The following is a 20,687-nucleotide window of genomic DNA, read 5'->3' as shown; positions in this document are numbered from 1 at the left end:
GTAATGTCCAACTATTGTACGTGATGATATTAAATTTTTGAAAAAATGTCACAAATGATCCCTGTAGTTTGTCATATTCGCATTTTGTCTCTTGTGTTATTTTGTTGCCAGAAGCCCCTGGCACTAACATTGGTTAGTTTTAGCTGTTAAATGCCTCATGTGCAATGCACGTGAGGGTATATTGGTCTTTTGGAGTCTATCATTTCTCACATCTCTATCAATCTTCAAGCAACATCATCAATAATCCAGATAATCATCATAATCTCATATCCCATCACCCAAAATTTTAACTTTTAATAATCCAAATACAATCTAATAATTCTATACAAAACAATAATTAGAAAATCACTAGATTGGTTATATGCATACCACAAGCCTAACAAATTCTATACCAATCACCATTGGAAAAATCTGTCCTGTTCACCACATATAATACTCGCTACAAATTTGTAGATTCCCAAATATAACACAAAAAAACTCATTTCATCCAATGATCCAAAGCATGTAACTAACACATAAAACCTCTATCTTTCTTAATCCCATCATCAACCCGTCATCACATCCATCAAAGGAAAAAGGAAAGAAAATGTGTCGCTGCCAGCCTGCCACCAATGGTCGGACCTGGTAACCCGGATCCACCACAATCGCTAGAATGAAACATCGATTTATTGTGATTGAGTATGATGAAACGAATGAATCAAGAAGATTCACTCACTTCTGTTTGCTGAAGAAACACAAATCTACAAAAATAAAACCACAATATATACTAGCCGGTGACTCTTTGATCTATATACGAAAGAAAAAGAGAGAAAGAAGAAAAAGAGAGAAAGAACAGAAAAGGCTTTTTCCGGCGGATGGGTTTTGGCAGAAACAAGTTGGGGGTGTAACATAAAAAGTTGTTTAAAAGATTTCACAAAGTGCGAATATAATAATTACTATATGAAATATGAAGGGGGTGTATTGGCAGAAACAAGTGTAATGTGGGAAATGGGTTTGTGAATATAACATCACCGAAGGCAACATGGAGGCTGTATAAGGCGTTTCACCATCAAAATTGGGAGGTTTTAACTCTCAAAAATATACGAAAAGTTTCTAATGCTAGATTGTAGGTTTGTTTGCTTTCTTCAATTCACAACATTATTATTATTATTATTGTTATTATTATTATTATTATTATTATTATTATTATTATTATTATTATTATTATTTAGGATGTATGATTATGAAGATGATGATGATGGAAGATTGATAGAGATGAGTGAAAGGTTATACTCCAAAAGACCAATATACCCTCATGTGCAATAGCATTGCACATGAGACATTTAACGGCTAAATTTAACAGAAGTTAATGTCAGGGGTTTTCTAGCAACGAAAACGAAAAGGACAGGAACCAGTTACAACGAAAAAAAAATAGAGAAGGCAAAATGCGAATATGACTAACCACATGGATTATTTGTAACATTTTCTCTAAGTTTTTTGAACTATCTTCTCATCACATATTTGGTGATGTCTAACTATTTTATATTAATGATATTAAATTTTTGTAACTATCTTGACATCACAATTCACATATTAGTAATGTCTAACTACTCTACACTAACAGATTAAGTTTCTATAAGTATCTTCATATCACGTATTAATGATGTCCAGCTATTCCACATTATATCTTTGTCTCTACATAAGATCACCAATTCACTTCTTTCAATTTCTTATCACCGTACATAAACATCACACCACCACCAAGACCACCACCAACTACCATTACCACCACATATAGTTGAAAACGTCTACCCGATCATCATCATCATCATCCAAGACATTGCTCGTATTCTTCTTCATCCTTATATCTTTTTTTAGATATAGGATATTGTTCATGATAATGATAAAGAATGTTTATACTTTTATTATTTAACAAAGTCTATGTTTGTTTTGTAGGTTTTTCTCCTCTGAAATACAGAAAAGTTGTTTTGTTCAAGTCTTTTTTAGATATGTGACTTTGAAAAAAATTATGTTCACTATTACCTTTAAAAAGTTAATTTTAAGTTAAATTGTAATTTACTTTTTATTTTAGTAAACAAATTATAAGTTATTAATGAAAACGTATATTCTCGATAATAGTTAGTTAAAGTGTGTCAAATAAATGTCTTTCTATTAAATTGATGTGTTTGCCTACTAATTTAATGAAAATATATATACTTTGTATAAGTAATTACTAATTGGGATGTTGGACAATTTGACTGTATCTATTTCCTTTAAGTTAACTAGTAGTATATACGCATACAAAGTCATTGAATCCATCTAGTCTATCTCATTCCAATTTCACTAATCGTCTCTTTAATTTCATTATTTTACTTTTGTGTTTGTTTTAACAAAATTCTCATTTTCTCCAACTCAGTTTAATAATAATCTAGTTGGTTATATTAAGCCAATAATATCATCTATTCAACCATAGAACTAACAAAACATAGAAATAAATTTAACACTAATTTATAGGGTTAACTAAGATAGGGACCATTTTGTATTTTACTTCATTATAGAATATACCTTAAATATGGTAGAACTTCTAAAGTAAAATGTATTATATATTTTTTATAACCTTTTAAAAATGGTGTATGAGCTTTTTAACGAGCATATAAATAAAAGATATCTATTCATTTTGTGACATTCGATTTTGTTGGAAAAATTATGAAAAGTGAGATAAAGCAAAAGAACGTTGAAAAATGAAATGGTTAAGATATTGTCACGGAATTTCATATTTCAGACTCCACATATAACGCGGGGATACAATTATCGTTTTTACATGTGCTTTTTAAAGGCAATAGCATAAACACAAAAGAGTAAATGTTTTTACTTTCGTATTAATAATTTCATAAACCATATTGTTTTAACACTCCCCCCAACCATGTTTTAATGTTGCCACTCCAAAGTATATGTCTTTTTTCGGGTTGTTTATAGTTCATATGCAGGTTATTCAAGCCCCCAAAGAAACAAAAAAATGCAACAAAACGAATTTAAAAAAATTATCAAATATATGGGAAACAACGTTTTACAAATATATTGCTAAAAAGATACATCAAAACAAAATAAAAAAACATTATTGAAAAAGAGAGGTTAGAAAACTAAAAAAGTACAAAAGATATCTATAAGAACACAAAATGTTATTAAGAAAAAACAATAGGAAAAACAAAATATCATATCTAAACCAAAAGTAAAACAAAAGGTTATAAAAAAAAAAAAAATTTAAACTCAAAAAGTTTTATATAAGAACAAAGAAAAGAAAAGTGACCAAGATTTATATATACATTTCATCAAATATAAAATTGTAAAGTATATAAATTGTGGAGGAGGCAATATGTAGATTCTAGAAATTTTCGATACTTCTATACTATCTATATCTATACTACATATATAAGCAAAGTGCCCCATCCCCTTTCAACTATTCTATCTTTAAATTATCTAAATTACCCTCAATAATTACACTACCTCTACACATCTTATCACTGATGTTCCAAATTTACCCTTCAAACAAAATGCGTACACACAAAACCTAAAACACACATAATGAATCAACAAAAACACACACATGTATTATTTTTCTCTCGGTGACTCCAGCCGCCAACTACCACCGGATTTGTATCCGGTGTCATAGCCACAACCATCGCCGCCGGTTTCACCACAGTCAATATGGGGTCTCTGGATCCAGCGGCTTCATCACCACCAAATACCACCGCCGGATTCATCACAACTATCAAGATCACCACCGACTGTTTCCGGCCATCATCTCACTCATATCCGATGGTTCAGATCAATAGCTTGTCGTATCACTTCCGTTTCTAAGGATCTGGAAATTGGCAGTTACCACCACTTGCCACCATCATTTTATCAGGGAGATCCAAATCAATTTCAATTGCCACCACCATGCATCTTTTAGGTCTGGTAAATTATCACGTAAGACTTTTTTAGGCATATATAGATTTCTTTAATTGATTTATTTACTTCGTTTTGTTTAAATTATAGATCTGGGGTAACCACTAGTAATCGCCAAAACCACCGCCTCCTTTAACCGCCCTCCGTGAATAAGTAAGTTATAGTTATTATATGAAAAAAGATTTAATTCACCCAACAATCTTTATATGGTTATTGATATTACAGTTTTTCCTTTGGATATTATCATCGTTTGTGAAAGCAGATGTTATCATCTGTTGTTATTGGCAGTGTTTAGCATATATTGGATTTCAAAGCGGATATCATCAGCGCTTGTAGTTTTAGCATTATTGACGTATGCTTTATAATAATTTTCTAACCCTAACAAATCACACTAAGGTGCATATTCTTTCAAACACACTACTCTATCACATAAAATACACACACACACACACACCACCATTTCCACCTCTGTGTCCCACCAGCAATCACCTCGATTGGAAAAATGGTGGAAGCAGTCGTCGCCGCCATCACCACTCCCCTTACCGCCATTCAACGCCATCCACTAACACCGCAAGTTACCTCCCGCACAAACACCTATGTCAGTAATGAAAGGGGCACCAACACATCTAATCAAGAGAACTCATCATCAGAAACTATAATGTGTAAAAAATTTATTCGGTAATTCCCCTTTTTTATTTCAAATACTTTTACTATTATATTTATGAATGAACATAAACAGTTATAGTTTTCTTTTCTGGGTAGCATAAAGTCTGACTGGGAGTTTAAATGGATGGATTTGGGACACTACTTTGACTGGTTTTTTTTAATCAAATTTGGTAGAAAAACAAAAGCAACAGTTTGCTAAAATCGAATAAAGATCACGATGTATGTTCTTTACTGTATATCCGGGTTAAGTATTTGTTGGATCAGGTTTAATCCAATATTGTAAATTAATCTGTTTTACATGAATACCATCAACTTTAATCAACAACTTTGGTAATGATTTTTTCCTAATATTACAGCCTTCAATTGAGATAGCTTATGATATCAAGAAATTCTTATGGACACAAGCTATGGAGCTACACCAGTTTGTCTTGATGACTTGCTCATAAAGAATTCTTGGTATTTATTTGTTTTATTAATTGTGTTTGTATTTATCGGTTATTATTCATGACTGAGTTGTAGTTTAAGTAATATCGTTTTAGACTCTTGGACCCATGCTCCATGAAGGACTTATAATTTAACTTTGATATACTTTCATGTGTACCAAAGTTAGTGTTGTCATCCCATTTTCATGGACCACACTTAGTTACCAAGTGTATGTTATTAGTAGTTTTACATTCATATGGAGGACTCTTCATTATATAAGAGCTTTTACATATTGTTTTTAACTTCTATTATTTCAATATACATGGTAATGAGCAAGACTATGGTCGTGTAGTGGATGCTTATATGCTCTCAAAATCATGCTCAGGAAAAGTTTAACTTGGGATACAAGCATGGGCAGGCCAAGGATTTCCTTTGGATCTTCATCTTGCCAAACTTTGCTTAACTACTACTCATTTGCAAATTTGGAAATAATTTTTTTATATCATAACAATTGTTTTATTTTGCATATCCATCCCGTATTTGTAGCAATCTATTTAAATGCTAATGCATGTGTCCCAAGTTAGCATGTGTCAAATGGTTGTTAACAGCAGTCGCATGACATATGACAAATGGTTGTTTGTTAGTCGTAAAAATTTCATTTTATAAAAGGTTATGTATCTTAGTATTTATCATTGATTGTTTTAAATGTTTGTGTGATTAGTTACTTTACAATTGGTGACAGAGGTAGTGTCGTCAACCTATATATGGTATGTTGAATTGTTGATGGTGAACAACTATGCTTTGACAATGCATTTAAAATAAAGCTCAATCAAGCAGCTCGACGAAAGTTTTTTTTTATTTTATTATAATCTTTAAACATATTGATAAGGGATGGTTAATGTAGAGGACAATGATTTCAGTTTAATTTTTACAATCGATTAAAGTTATTAGGCACATTGCATGGGTATTTCTATTCTATACGACCCTTATGTTTTGTTCATGATTCACGCAACCAAGTTGGCCATATTTAACTACCCTTTCTACTAAAGATACCGCTGTAATGCGCGGGTACCCTTCTAGTAAAGAGAAAAAAAAACATTTCATCAAATATAAATTGCAAAGTATATAAATTATGGAGGAGGAAATATGTAGATTCAAGAAATTTAAAAGGAAAAAAAAATTCAAACAAAAGGAGAAGTAAGAGTAGAACCAAAGACCTTTCCAAATGAAAGTAAGGTCTTGACCACTAAACCAATTTTGATTTAATGTTTGTATTTGCTATATGTTATATTTATATTACAAAAACATGTAAAGATAAATATTCACATCCATATGTCTTAATAAAGGAAACAATACTTAGAAAATTTATAAACATGATTAATAAGGCCTCCTCCACACTCTTTCTCACTTATTCCTCGCCGTTAGATCACTTATTTCTTACATCTCAATCTCATGACACATTATTTTCAACGATACATTTTCTTCATTTTTCCTTATATTTTCATCAATGTTTTATTATTTTTAATTAAATAAAACATACAAATATAAATTACACATTATATATATACACTAAAAACTAAAGTTGGAATGTGAGGGGGAGTTACTGTAGCTAAAAGTATTCCCCCTTTAGCATAAGGTACAAGCCTTTAAAGCATCCAACATAATTAACGGACTTAATGACGGTTAGGTAACAGACTTAACGATTGTTAGGTGACGGACTTAACGACCCTTATTTTCTTTTTTTACTACATAACTTTTACTTTTTAAACTTTCCACCAATTTTTTTTTTTTACATTTCCCTTTTTACCTTTCGTCACATAGCTCTTGCTTTTTAAATTTTCAACATACTAACTTTGTTTTTAGATATAAAGTTTATTAACTTTTGTACTTTTTTTCACTTTGTTTTTAAACTTTGCTCAGAAAGTTTTCTTTTATTTTCTTTTACGATATAACTTTTGATTTCTAAATTTTATTACCAAAGTTTTATTTTCTTTACTTTGAACCACAACTTTTATTTTCTTAACTTTTGTCACGCAAATTTTATTTTTCGGCTTAATGTTTTTGTAACTTTTATCACCAAAGTTATGTTTTTCTCCTAGGCCAACGCCCGGGTAGAAATACTAGTTTTTATTAAGAAACAATTCATTAACAAATAAACAACATTACATTTATTTTTTTTAAAAAAGCATTGCAAATGAGCACCGGAAAACCACTTGACGACGGGTACTAGTTTGCGATGCAGATGAAGAATTAGCAAGTGATAGAAACGGAGTTTAGAATAGGTTTTTCCACATATTGTTAGTGGGTGATCGAGTTTCTTTGCTTTTTTTTTAGACATTGTATTAAATTTTGTATTGAAAATGAAATAACGTACCAGAGCTCGTTAAAAAAAACTAAACTAAAGTAAATAATCACATAATCTATATGGACATATATATGCATGAGAATCCACAATCTATCTATCTATATATAGATTCATATGCATAGAAAATAGTTTACACGTATGAGATAATATTGCTAATAGTGGCGAATCTAGGTTTTTGAACTAGGTAGGTCCTGGTTCTTCGGTCATATAAATCGAAAAAATGAGTGTTTCAATTGATCAGGTCAGGTCGGGTTGATTTATGTTGAAAGTTTTAAATAAGTGATTTATATATAATCAAAATTTAACGATAAACGAATCTAATTTTACAATAAATAAGCTCTCACATAAGAAAAAACTTTAACTATGTCAAAATTTTCATAAAGAATTAAAGTATACTAATTTTAGTCTAATAATGTCATTCTAAAAATATTACTCGTATTTATTAAAGATTACACAACTTTTATTTATTTAGTTTAACTATAAATTAAGAAAATTTAACTTTTTCAAACTAGTAAAAAGGGTATTTTATTATACTAATTAATTAACCCGGGTTTAACCCGGGCATATCAATCAAAGTTTTATAAAAACGCATTTTCGCCATCGAAGTTCCGATAGTCTAAGAGCACTCGTCTCCTCAAAATAATATATCTTTATAAGTTATAATTAGTTTATTAACTCGTATAATATGTGAATAATTAAAAATATGTTATGATAAAATTATTTAGACGATGAAACTTATAACACAATGCATAACTTATTAGAGTTTTTCTCTAAAAAAAATTAAAAAATATATATCTTTAAAATTTTTTTTATAAAATAACAAAAACAAAAATGCAATAAATTTTAAGAATAAGAGTGTTTATGACACATAAGTAAATTAAAAAAAAAACAAACTTAATATTAAGAAATAATTTGGATGTGACAAATAAACAATATTTATGAAATGATGATGTCACAACAATCATTTTTTATTTAATATAAAGATTAAATTGCACATATATTACGGGTTATGTAATGCTTAATGTAGCCTTAATCCTCATAACTTATTTGAAAACAAACTGATCAAAATTAAAATTATAGCTTCTAAATAATATTGTTGTACATACTTTGTATTAATATATAGGGTTAAGTGCATGGTAATGTAATTAACTATGGACAAAAAGTTATTGTGTGCATGAACTTACAAAACCTCTATTGTACGCATGAACTTAGTAAAAATGTTTATGTAATGTAACTAAATATGATTGACCAATCAAAAATTTGCACGTGGCAGCTCATATGAGGTGCCACGTACACATTTTACATGACTTGAACATTTTTACAAAGTTCATGCATACAATAGAGGTTGTGTAAGTTAATGTATACAATAACTTTTTGACCATAGTTAATTACATTTGCATGCACTTAACCCTAATATATTCCTTAAGGGACGTAAAGTGAAATAATTACAAAGTGGTAATTTAATAAGCTAAAAATAATAAGGGTGTAAAGTAAAGTTTTATAAAATAAGAAGACAACTTCTGAAAGTTCGGTCCATCTTCTTCATTGAATAGATTTGTGAGACTCCATTAATATATAGTCATTTTTTTCCCTTTTTCCACGAATTCAGTTATAAATCTCAGAATTTCCTCTTCATCTCATCTGTTCAAACATTATATATTCTCTGATCACTAGCAATTTGCTAGTGGTCGTAGTTATTAATATATACTTTTGTTGCCGTTCAAAAAAATATATATATTCTCTGATAAATCTACAAATTTTAGGTAAGCTAAATCCGTCCCTGATTGAAAACAATACAAACTTCCAATTTATACCTTTGAATTGCACAAAGCTAAAACATTATCATGATATAATGTTAAAACACCTTGGACCATTCAAATCGTGACCAATTCGACTATGAAAGTGCGGAATCCATTCATAATCGACTTTGAGGTTTCTGTATAATTAATGGACATAAAAAAACGAATTATATGAATAATAAGAGATAAGAACAGATGTAAAACTCGTGAATATCATTAATCATATGGATATTACACCAAATCAGTATACATCTGACTGGCACGGGGATAGATCTCTACCCCGTGCACTATGGACGATTTCTGTCTAGACTCAAACCCTCAAACGTAAATTGTAACCTAATTCTAGTATATATAGGCTGCTACATGGGTTGGGCTTCTATCTCGTTCGTAGGCCTTGAACTCCCTTACACGAACTACTAGCCTCGTGCTGACATCATCACGAAGTGATGATGACATCATCACGACCTTGAAGACATCTTTTCTTTTTCATAATCAGCCCATAGAATTGTATTGCAACGGACAACAAAAGCCTATCAGAAATTGCTTCTACATATAAAAATAAATGTTAAATAAATAAAATAAAAAACAGGCGCTCAAAATAAATATAAATACGAGTGATATTATAACGCAAACTTCTTCGTCATAGCATATTCCCCACGAAGACATGATTTTTGGTGACACGATGGAAACACTACATAAGTAACGGTGTCACGTCGTGACACACCGGTGACCAGTCGTGACGCGCCGTTGGAAGCGGTCTAAGGAATCTCGTATATAAATAAAAGAAGTTCATGATGACATAAGTATTTCTCTAAAACTATTTGTTCAAATATGTTGATGTCATATATTTTTTTATTTATTTTTTATATTCAATTTTAATTTAATAAATTCAAATACGGTCATTAATTATGGAAAATAATTTAGTAGATTTTATAATTATAGAAATAATTAATTTAATGATATGATTATGGAAAATAACTTCTAAACTTTATATTATCTTTTTTAAAATCAGATTTTTATTTTTATTTTGTTAGTTATTTCAAATTTTAACTTTATATATCTTTTTATTATATAAAATGGTTATAGTTATAACTCTTATAAGTATGTAGTCTTACATCATCAATATCTTATGATATTTAAATAAAAGATATTTCTAATATGGATATGGTGTATAGAATAATCAAAAGATAAAAAGTTATAAAAATAATAGTATTACCGTTTTTCTACATCTTTTATTTATGTTTGTTAAATTAATAAAATGATACAAATATAAAATAAAATAAACAATATATAATTTTGTTCGGGTTGGTTGGTTCAGTTTTTCGTATAAACCGAAAACTGAATTATAACTTTCGGTTTTTAGAAAATCAAACCAAAAAAAAATTGGTTTTTTAGCTTTTGTTTTTTTCGATCTGAATTGTTCGGTTTTCATAATTTTTTGATTTTTTTGGTGGAAACTATTAAATACAAAGAAAGCTATTAATAGACAAGTAATTTAATTACAAATTTTACTTATATGATCTTTCACCATCTTCAAAACTTGAGACTCCTACATTTATTACATATGAAAATTAGGTATGTGGAGAATTGGTCACTAAAATCTCCCTTAATCTATATTATATTATAAAAAGAATAGCCCTCTTTATTTTTGGTAATGTTTAAAATATCTTAGCACTCCTTAAAATGCTTTCATATACACAATCCCCTTAGCATTAATGATTAAATTACACTATCAATCCTTTTATCACTTAAAATATGTTCATTAACCTTTACATCAATTATATACACAACTCAACACCGCTCCACCACCAAAAGTCGCCCAACCATCACACCATCGCAGTTACGGCCGCCGCCGCATCGTGCGGGCACCGTGCTAATTATTTTTAATCTGCATCGCCCCAATTCTTTTTACGTATACACTTATTATACTTATTTTATTATAACTATACACATCAAACATTATTTCAATACCTTTGATTTACAATTTGTCAATATACAATATCAAAACATTACTATTTTATTAGTTATATATATCTATCTACGTATTATGCGGATATAATTTAATATCATTATATATATAAGACTTTATTAAAGGTGTGGTTAATTAACACTCATAAAAAAAATTGTATATCAAATACAAATGAGCTGCGATGTAGTGAAAGTTTTCGCATTTTATCAATACAGTACATTTTAAATTGTCCTAGCTTCTTTAAATTTATAATAATTATGAAACAAAAAGTGTATGACCAATATCACAACTTAATGAATACGAAGTAAAATGTTCATTTGAAAACTAAATTTTTTGTGAAAACTAAAAAACTGTCAAAACACATTGTAATATGAATTTAACACAATGTGTTTTAATTGTGTTTTTATAAAACGCAATGTGTTTTTATTGTATAATCTAAAATACGTTGTGTTAAGTTTTAAATCACGGTGTGTTTTTGATAGCGTCGTAAATCAGAAAATTGTTCAAACACACTATGATATGAACTTAACACAATGTGTTTTTGAAAAACATATTCAAAACACATTGTGTTAAATTCAGAACACAATGTGTTTTGACAGTTTTCTAGTTTTCACGAAAAATTTAGTTTTCAAATAATCAAAACCTTGAATACGAAAGCTAAAGAAGAAATATATGCAAATTAACTCAATATAAATATTGATTCCAGTTTACCATTTTTTTCCAACTTTAGTAAAATAAAAAAAAAAGAAACAAAAAGTGTATGAAACAATATCACAACTTAATCAATACGAAAGGTAAAGAAGAAACATATGAAAATTAACTCCATATCAATATTGATTCCAATTTACCCATTTTTTTTTCCATGTTTAGTTAAATAAAAAGAGAAACAAAGAGTGTAGAGTATATAATTTGAAAAACACATACCAATTCATCAACAAAGACTATCTCGAACATTTTGATTTTCTTCGGGTTGTTCCACTCCGAAACAGTCCATACATGCACAATACGGAGTCGTAGATGATGGTTAACATGTGTTGGCTTAAAATCTTCAAGATAAACTAATGTGGTTTTATTTTATGTTGTTGAAGAAGAAGACATAATGAACCTATAATGGACAACAAACTAAATTAAAAGAGATAATACTAACAATAACATAAGAATTCAATGTTAAATAATAATAATAATGATTAAATACGAACAAAGTATATAAATAAAAAAAAACCTTTTTGGTAGTCGATCGTAGCTTTTTTTTTTGCCGTAAGATTTTTCTTAGGGTTGAGAATATGTCAGGGTTTTTTTATGTGGTATGTATATAGATAATAACAATAATAATAAAGATTTTTTTTTATTAAAGGTCGGCCATTTCTTATTAAATAAATATTAAAATAATAGATGATTAATAAGTAGGGAGTATTAGGCTAAAGTAGAGGGATTAGGGGTGTCAAAAGTATCCCCTACATCTTATTTTAGTTATATTATAGATTACCGATATATATCTTTATAAAATTTCTAGGCCACTCATTTTATAAATAGGTACAAAAAGATCACATTTAAAATTACTCAATTGCCTTTAAAAAACCATTTTAATGGAGAGAGTTATTAAAATTTACCCAATATTTGGGTAAATTAATTTACCTTTAATAAACTAATATATATAAACTATAAATCTTTATCTCTAATTATATTTTAATACTTATCTATTTAAATATTTCGACATACACCACTTGATACTGTTACAACCACCAATAGTCACCACCATCAACACTTGTCGCCCTCTTCCTTACATCCATTGCGTGCGGGGACCGTGCAGTGTTAGTAAATCTCGAAATTAAAGATGGTTAAGATGCTAAAAGTCACAAGTGGTTCGAGATTTTTGGATTGGACCAACAGGCAACGGCTTATGTCAATTTCTCATACTCGTAATTCATAACAAACCAAAGCCAATAAATTTTGAAATACACTAGCACATTACCCACGCAATGTGACGGTTGTTATGGCGGCGAGGGTGTGGTGGTGGTCTGGTGGAGGCGACTGTTGGTGGTAGAGGTGACATCGAGTAGTGTAGATAATTGATGATGTAAAGGATTACTAGATATATTTTAAAAGACAAAGGACTCATAGCGTAGTTAAACCATTAAAGGTATTTTAGACAATTTCCGTCATATAACTTTCAACAATGAGGGTTATTTTTTTATACGATCGAGTAATATAGTATAGAAGTATAGATAGAAGATACACAATGTGGACTTTTATTTAATATATTGACAGTACAAACGAGACAATAGAAAACTTTATTTATCATGGAATAATAAATACAACCATAAAAACTATGGCAAATTAAGAATAAACATATACGCTTAAAAAAAGCGCTCCATGCATATTATTAAAAATGAACTAATATAAGAAAGCGAAAACAGCAGCCAAGAAAGTAACGGCGGGTATCATCGTGGTAAAAGATTGAGCTGTACCCGAGAATGATGGAATTGGGCTACCGATGGGCGAATATTGGTCGAATGGCGATGGAGAAGCAGCATACGGAGATCGTGGTCTAGTAGTGCTCGTCGAAGAGGTGACGTTGATAGTTATTTTCTGACCAAGTTGACAATGACCCAAAACAGTGCAGATATAGTAGTGGTTACCGGGCCGGGTCAAGGTAATGGTTGCAGGACCATTTGGGTAGTTTGAGAGAGTGTTGGTGTAGTTGCATGGGCCATAAGCTGCCTTTGGAACTTCTGCAACGGTATGTAATCCAGTCGGGAAGTTAAAAACAAGAGTGTCGCCCACAGTAAAATTTCGTCTGGAAGCCCATGTGGCGTAGATGACTTCGCCACCTGGAGGAATAGTCCATCCCAAGACGTCTCCCACGACGTGGCTATTAATTTGGTGAAATAAATCCATCAATAATATATACGAGTTACATTTATATTAGGATGAGCCTCATTTTAACAAATAGAATATCTTTTGCATTGTGTCTTCAAAAATTTAGAAATGACTTAATTTGTACGTTAGTTAATTACTCATTATATACAGGAATACCAAAGTTTTTAAAAAACAAATGGTCATACAAATTAAATGACTTTACCTAGTTTTTGCAACTGTGAACTGCAATTGGAAAGATGCAGCCATCATCATCACTAACACAACCATTGTTGACTTCAATCCTGCCATTTTTACTATGTGTGTTGAATTCTCAGGTCGCCCACTTTTGATCGCTAAAAAGCTAATTTTACGGGCGCCTTAGCTTTTATTTGAGACGATTAGGTGTTATTTATTTGTTAGTTATTTATGAGCATGCATGTATTTATAAATAGTTGTGGAAACTGAGAAGGTTCGAATTTAACCAATTTTTTGAATTCAATTGTAGCTTTTTTTACTTATTGTGAGCTGTAAAGTTAAAGTGTTGTAGTCGGGTATATATACATAAAGAATGTGCCATGTTCTTTTATGGTATTAGGTATCGATCGGGGTCATAATATAGAGAGTTTACCATATAATTAAGAAACAACCATTTCCAGGTATTGTATTGGAGTATATAAATGAAATGATCGATATATATGTTTTCCTCTTAACCCATTACTTATCATTAATCACGAATTTATAATCTACAATTCAAGAATAAGTTAGCGTGTCGTGCCCTAAACATGCATGTTAAGCCAATGGGTTAAATGATAATAACTAATCCAGGCTAATTAATTATGTCGGCTATCAAATTATCATCCCTCGTGTTATAATTATAAACTAGATTATTGTCCCGCGTAATACGCGGGTAAATATATTTTTATATTTATATATATCTAAACTACTATTTTCTTAATTAATAATTAACAAATTAAAATATTCAATTTCACTTTATTAACATTTGTTTTTTTTTTACTTTGATAATTTCACAAACACTTATTGTGAAATAGAAATAATCAAAATAGAAAAAAATAATATATCTTAAATACTTTAAATTGTCGAGTTAGAATTCATCATTAACAACGCATTAGTATTGTGTTTAGATTTTTTTTCTATAATAACTTTGCAAAATTTATGAAATATAATTTCGATAATGTTTAAATAATTTTTTTCTATAATTTCGATAATTTATTTTTTTTGTTTAATAAAGCGCAACTTTTCCGTCATCACATGCTACAAAATTGCAGATTAATGTTAAAGGTTGGCATTCCCAAAGTTGTCACCCACCTAAGCTAAACTTCGCCTTCTCAACACTATCGTTGATAATTTTATAAACCCGACATTATTATTATTATTATTATTATTATTATTATTATTATTATTATTATTATTATTATTATTATTATTATTATTATATATTGTAGATACAGAGTGTTACAACATTACTAATATTTAATTTTATTTTATTATGGTTTAAAATATAGCTTACTATCTCTTCTATAAATAAATGAAAATTATTTCTAGAATTTTTTTAAAATAAAAATCTTATGTGTCAAATTCATATTATTTCGTACAAGTATTTTAAAAAATCATGACATCATAATTCATTTTGATTTTTTTTTCATTTGATTTTTTATAATTTAATTTAATTTGGAAGCTAAATACTTTTCAAACTAATATAGCTCTCATAAATGACAAATCTAGCAAATTTTCGTATTTATAGTTGTTTTGTACTTATTAAGTCAATAACAAACATATTTGATTGACTTAATGAATTAAGTGAATCAAAATTAAGTCATAACTTTTTAATTAAGACATTATCAAACACTACCTATCATAACAAATTGTTTCCAAAGCCGGGTGATATAAAAGTAGGCTATCGACATCTTTTATGGCCGACTTGTCAAATTTGGAATGGAGATTTAAGTAAAAATGTCCGTACTCTTGGGAAATGATAATGACGGTGGGTGTCACGTACTAATAGGTCATTACACGTATAAATGTTACTACTTCATACATATAAAACCCACTTTCTCAAATTTCATATAACAAAATACATATTTTAATGCACTTAAATAACTTAGGCCTCCACTACAACAAAAATTTCATTAGTTCATACTTACATTAAAAAAATATCAAGAAATTTCTTAATATATTCACACTTTTTAAAAAATATATACATGTAAAAGTGTAAAAAATTTGAAAAATTATAACTTTTTCACACTTACATGTACGGAAAGAAAAATTCACACCTAGAAGTGTGAACACATGCCAAAGATATTCACACTTAAAAGTATGAAAGTCAAATTGTAACACCTAATTTTTTTCTTCACACCTATTTTGTGTCAAGAAATTTGGTGTTACAAATTAATCCTAACACTTTTAAGTGTGAACAATTGATATAGTTTTACACACTTGAAAGTGTGAAATTTTTTTCCCCACATATATAAGTGTAAAAAAGTTATAATTTTTTAAAGGGATAGATATCTTGAAATGTAACAAACTTTGAACGAATGTCTATATTAGGAAATAACTAAAGTTGTGTATATTGTATGTAAACAACTTGAAAATAATGTTTATTGTATGTAAGAAAATGTATTCAACCAATTAAAATCAGCCAAGTGGCACCTCTATATGGTTGCCACATATGTTTTCTTACATACAATAAACATTTTTTAAAGTTGTTTACATACAATACACAAAACTTTTGTTATTTCCTATTATAGACATTCGTCTAAAGTTTGTTACCTTTTTTTAAATTTCTTCACATTTTTAAATATGAACACTTTTTAAACATTTTTGAGTGTAAACAAATTAAGAAATTTATTAACACTTCTTATAAGTAAGTGTAAATAAATGACATTTTTGTTGTAGTGTTGGTAACATATGTTTTTAATTTAACACATATTTTAGTGTATGGTCGTTACAAATGTTTGAAGATTTGTTAAGTAATTTTTTTTTATTACATACACATTTAAGTCTATTTTTTTTTCAAATTGAATTTGAACTAATTATAAACTCTTAGGAGGCGTTTGGTTCTCATAATGTTTTTGATGGAATTGGAATCTGTCAAAGGAATTGGAATTTGAAGAAATTGGAATTGAAAAGTTTTAAAATTTGTCATCTGTTTGATTGACAGAATTCAACTACAGAATCTGAATCGAAATTATAACAAATGTCAAAATTATCCATTATTTAATTCTATAATATCTTACTAAAATATAAACAATAACAATTGTCAATATAATAAAATTATAAATTAAAGTAATAAAAGTTATATTAAATTAAAAATATTATAATAAGTTAATAATTATAATAACAACTATTATGATATTAAATAAAAGTAAAAGTAAAAAAATAATAAATAAAAATGTTAATAATAAAAAATAAAATAATAATAATAATGATAAATAAATAAAATTAATAAATATTAATAATGATATGATATAATCAATAAATTTAAATAATAATAAATATTAAGATTTAAATTAATAAATAAAATTAAATAAATAATACCATTATAAAATTAATAAATATTATTAATAATAATTACAACAAAAATAAGAATATATTTATTAAAATATTAATAAAATAATAATTAAAAAATAGTTAAAAATAATATTTTATTAATATAAATGAAATTATAAATAATTAAAAAGTTATAAAATAAAAATAATATAACTGACAATAATATAAATAATTAAATAGTATAAAAATAATAATATAAATAATTATTATATAAATAATTAAAATAATAATAACTTAAATGATAAAAAAAATCATAAATAATAATATAACAATTATTTAAATAATTACTATAAATAATAATATTAAAAATTAAAAAATATGATAAATATAATTTATATAATAAATAATAAGTTAATAACTAATAAATTAATTAAGATTATATATAAATATAAATAAATAATATAAAAAAGTAATATAAATAATTATTATTTAATAAATTTAATTTTAGAAAATAATATCAATTATTATAAGTATATTTTGATAAAATAATATAAGATTATATATAAATATAATTTAGTAAAAAATTAATAATAATAATAAATTAAAATAATATTAAAAAACAAATTCTGTTATAATAATAATAATGATAATAATAATAATAACAAAAGTAATAATATATATTATTTGTTTTAAGGTTTTTTGGTAAATTTGTAAATATTCCATTGAAATGTTAAACATTCCATCCATTTTATGATGGAATCTTGAATTGCATGATATAAAGAATTTAATGGAAAATTTGTAATTCCAATTCTATCAATTTTTCCAACCAAACATGGTAAAGCGTAGAATTCAAATTCTAATTCCTATGAATTCTTGAGAAATTCGCGAACCATACAGCCCCTAAGGGATGTTTGGTTCGCGGAAATCTTTGAAATTATAAAGAATCGGAATTTAAATTCCATGAATTACTATGTTTGGTTGAGATGAGACATAGAATTGGAATTTAAAATGAATTTGTAATTCTATCAATATACCACAAGAATGTTAAGGAATTTAACATTTGACCAAAAAAAAAAACCCATCCTTCTATCTCCCTCTTTTTTATTTTCTTCTTATCATTTTCTTTGTATAAGATCTTCCTCTCTTTTTTTTTTCTCTCCATATCATCTTCTTCACAACCTATATAGAGTATAAATAGTAATCTCTTTTTTCTGCTATCTACAAAAACATTCCCTCATATCAATTTATTTTTCTTCTGATTTAAATGTTATTTAAACAAATCGCCATCATACCATCATGAGATCCTTCTCGCGTGGAGCTTCAGTCACATGATTTTGTTTAATTAGTTTTATTGGGGGGAAGGGTATACGGGTAGGGTTTGGTTTGATTAATTAAAGAACAGAGTCATGGTACATTTTGCCAGAAAAAAAGCTAGCTAACATCAAACTTTAAGTTCCCATCTAGTATTGAAAATACCTAATAGATAAAATGTTAACGTTTTAGAACAAACAAAGTATCTAGAAAAGTGTGGTTGGCAATTTTTTTTAAAAATTTAGACAAGGTATCGATTAGAACTATCTTTTTATCAACAACCCGTTTTTAATTTGATATTTTCATTACCAATAAAATTGTGGTTACACTAATGTAGAACGTTGGGAGCGAGGTGTCGTGTTTTTGACCATTATTTTTTACGAGACGTGCGGTGTTGTCTTTTGTATTTCTTTTAAAAACTAATTGGCCGGTATTATTGAGGCACCCTTATTTTCCGTGTGCTTTAGATTTGGGAATGCTAAGACACTTGAAAGCTTCTTATCGGTGGAGTTCTTACCAATTCCCCTTCTATTGGTGAGGAGTGAACCTTATAAACATATAAGTGCGTCGGAATGGAGTTAACTAATCACCAAAAGTTATTGTATACACGAACTTTAGGTCGGGTTTATTGTATTCAAAAAACTTGAAATTATATTTATTGTGAACATAAAATGAATGTGGGACCGGTTACTTCACATAAAACTTGTTTATTTTCATATAATTTTTTTATTTGTGCACAAACTAATCACAAAAAGTTATTGTGTGCATGTCACGTAAGCAGTCAACAGGTCAACGTGAAAGTGGTGAGCGACTAACTTCTTATCCGGTAACTTTTGTTTACTATGAGACTCTTGAACAAGTTTCCCGAATACGATAAAGCCGACCTAGAGTTCGTGCACACAATAACTTTTCAGGATTAGTTGACTGCATTCCGGCGCACTTAATATAATAAACAAAAGATGCAGATATATAAAAGGTTAAAATTTTAAAATAGGATTGTATCATTTGAGTGTCTAAGCAACGTGGTTTAGATCAGTGGTAAACATCTTGACCTTGAAAGATAAAGGTCATAGGTTCGATCATATCCCATGCAAAGGTCGGATGTCTTTTTCTACCATTTAGGTAAAAATTGGAAGCAACCTTTCTACCTTGGTATGGGTAAAGTCTGACTACATATTAACCTCTACCATACACCGTCGAAATATTGAGACTTAAAACCCGTAAAAAACAGTAATGAACAGTTTTTCTCTTTCTTTCCTTTTATGTTTTGAGTGTTCTAGAATCCAGAAAGTAAGCATATATATTTGTAAAAGTATCTCAATTTTCATTTGTATGCAACACTGCATTAAAGCAAAAAAGATGAATGACAAGATTGTATACGCATGACAATAAATCAATGGAAACCCACATGGTCGTTATATAAGAAATCACAACAGCCCGAGCCCGAGTTTATTGAAACTCTTTAAAGTGTGGAGTTTTTGAAATTAAAAAAAAAAAGTTTTAATAATAAGCATCTGTAAAAGAATCCTTCCAAAACATTTTATATACCAGCAAAAGCTACAAAAAAAAACCTTCCAAATATTGACTCTCGTTGAATGTTCAAATTTAACTTGTTACATCTTCTTTTATAATTTTGCTCGTAAGTATATTTTTATGATATAATATCTAATGAAAGTGATAACAAAAAAAATACATATAAAATTCAGTCTAATAATATATTTTACATCAAGTATTGTTAAAAAAAATAGAACAAATTTACGGTCAATATTGCGAATAAAAAACTTTAAAAATCAAATTAATACATTTAAAAATGAGATAAAAGGTGTAGTATATTTATTCATTTTAATACTCAATTTTGCAA

General features: G+C 28.2%; 1 protein-coding gene and 1 long non-coding RNA gene across 4 annotated transcripts; one reads left to right on the top strand and one right to left on the bottom strand.

The window, feature by feature from the left end:
- The first annotated feature begins 3,525 nt into the window (after window positions 1-3,525).
- Window positions 3,526-5,639, top strand: LOC122602176. 3 transcript variants are annotated; one of them, XR_006324172.1, is made up of 4 exons: window positions 3,526-3,931; window positions 4,018-4,080; window positions 4,190-4,605; window positions 4,950-5,639. It is a non-coding gene; the product is annotated as an uncharacterized LOC122602176 (long non-coding RNA). The 3 variants fall into 3 exon arrangements; XR_006324171.1 differs by having other exon boundaries at window positions 4,018-4,605; XR_006324173.1 differs by having other exon boundaries at window positions 3,526-3,936; window positions 4,018-4,605.
- A 7,784-nt stretch (window positions 5,640-13,423) lies between these two features.
- On the bottom strand, window positions 13,424-14,432 carry LOC122600858 (mavicyanin-like). Its single transcript, XM_043773632.1, has 2 exons — window positions 14,232-14,432; window positions 13,424-14,021 (listed from the first exon to the last, which is right to left on the bottom strand). Exons 1-2 carry the CDS (start codon window positions 14,315-14,317, stop codon window positions 13,544-13,546), a joined length of 564 nt encoding a protein of 187 aa, XP_043629567.1. The 5' UTR covers window positions 14,318-14,432; the 3' UTR covers window positions 13,424-13,543.
- Window positions 14,433-20,687: the final 6,255 nt, after the last annotated feature.

The sequence above is a fragment of the Erigeron canadensis genome, chromosome 5, assembly GCF_010389155.1.
Source record: "Erigeron canadensis isolate Cc75 chromosome 5, C_canadensis_v1, whole genome shotgun sequence".
In the NCBI taxonomy this organism is placed as follows: Eukaryota; Viridiplantae; Streptophyta; class Magnoliopsida; order Asterales; family Asteraceae; genus Erigeron; species Erigeron canadensis.
Note: the sequence above shows the minus strand (reverse complement) of the source record. Positions and strands in the feature narration are given on the sequence as shown.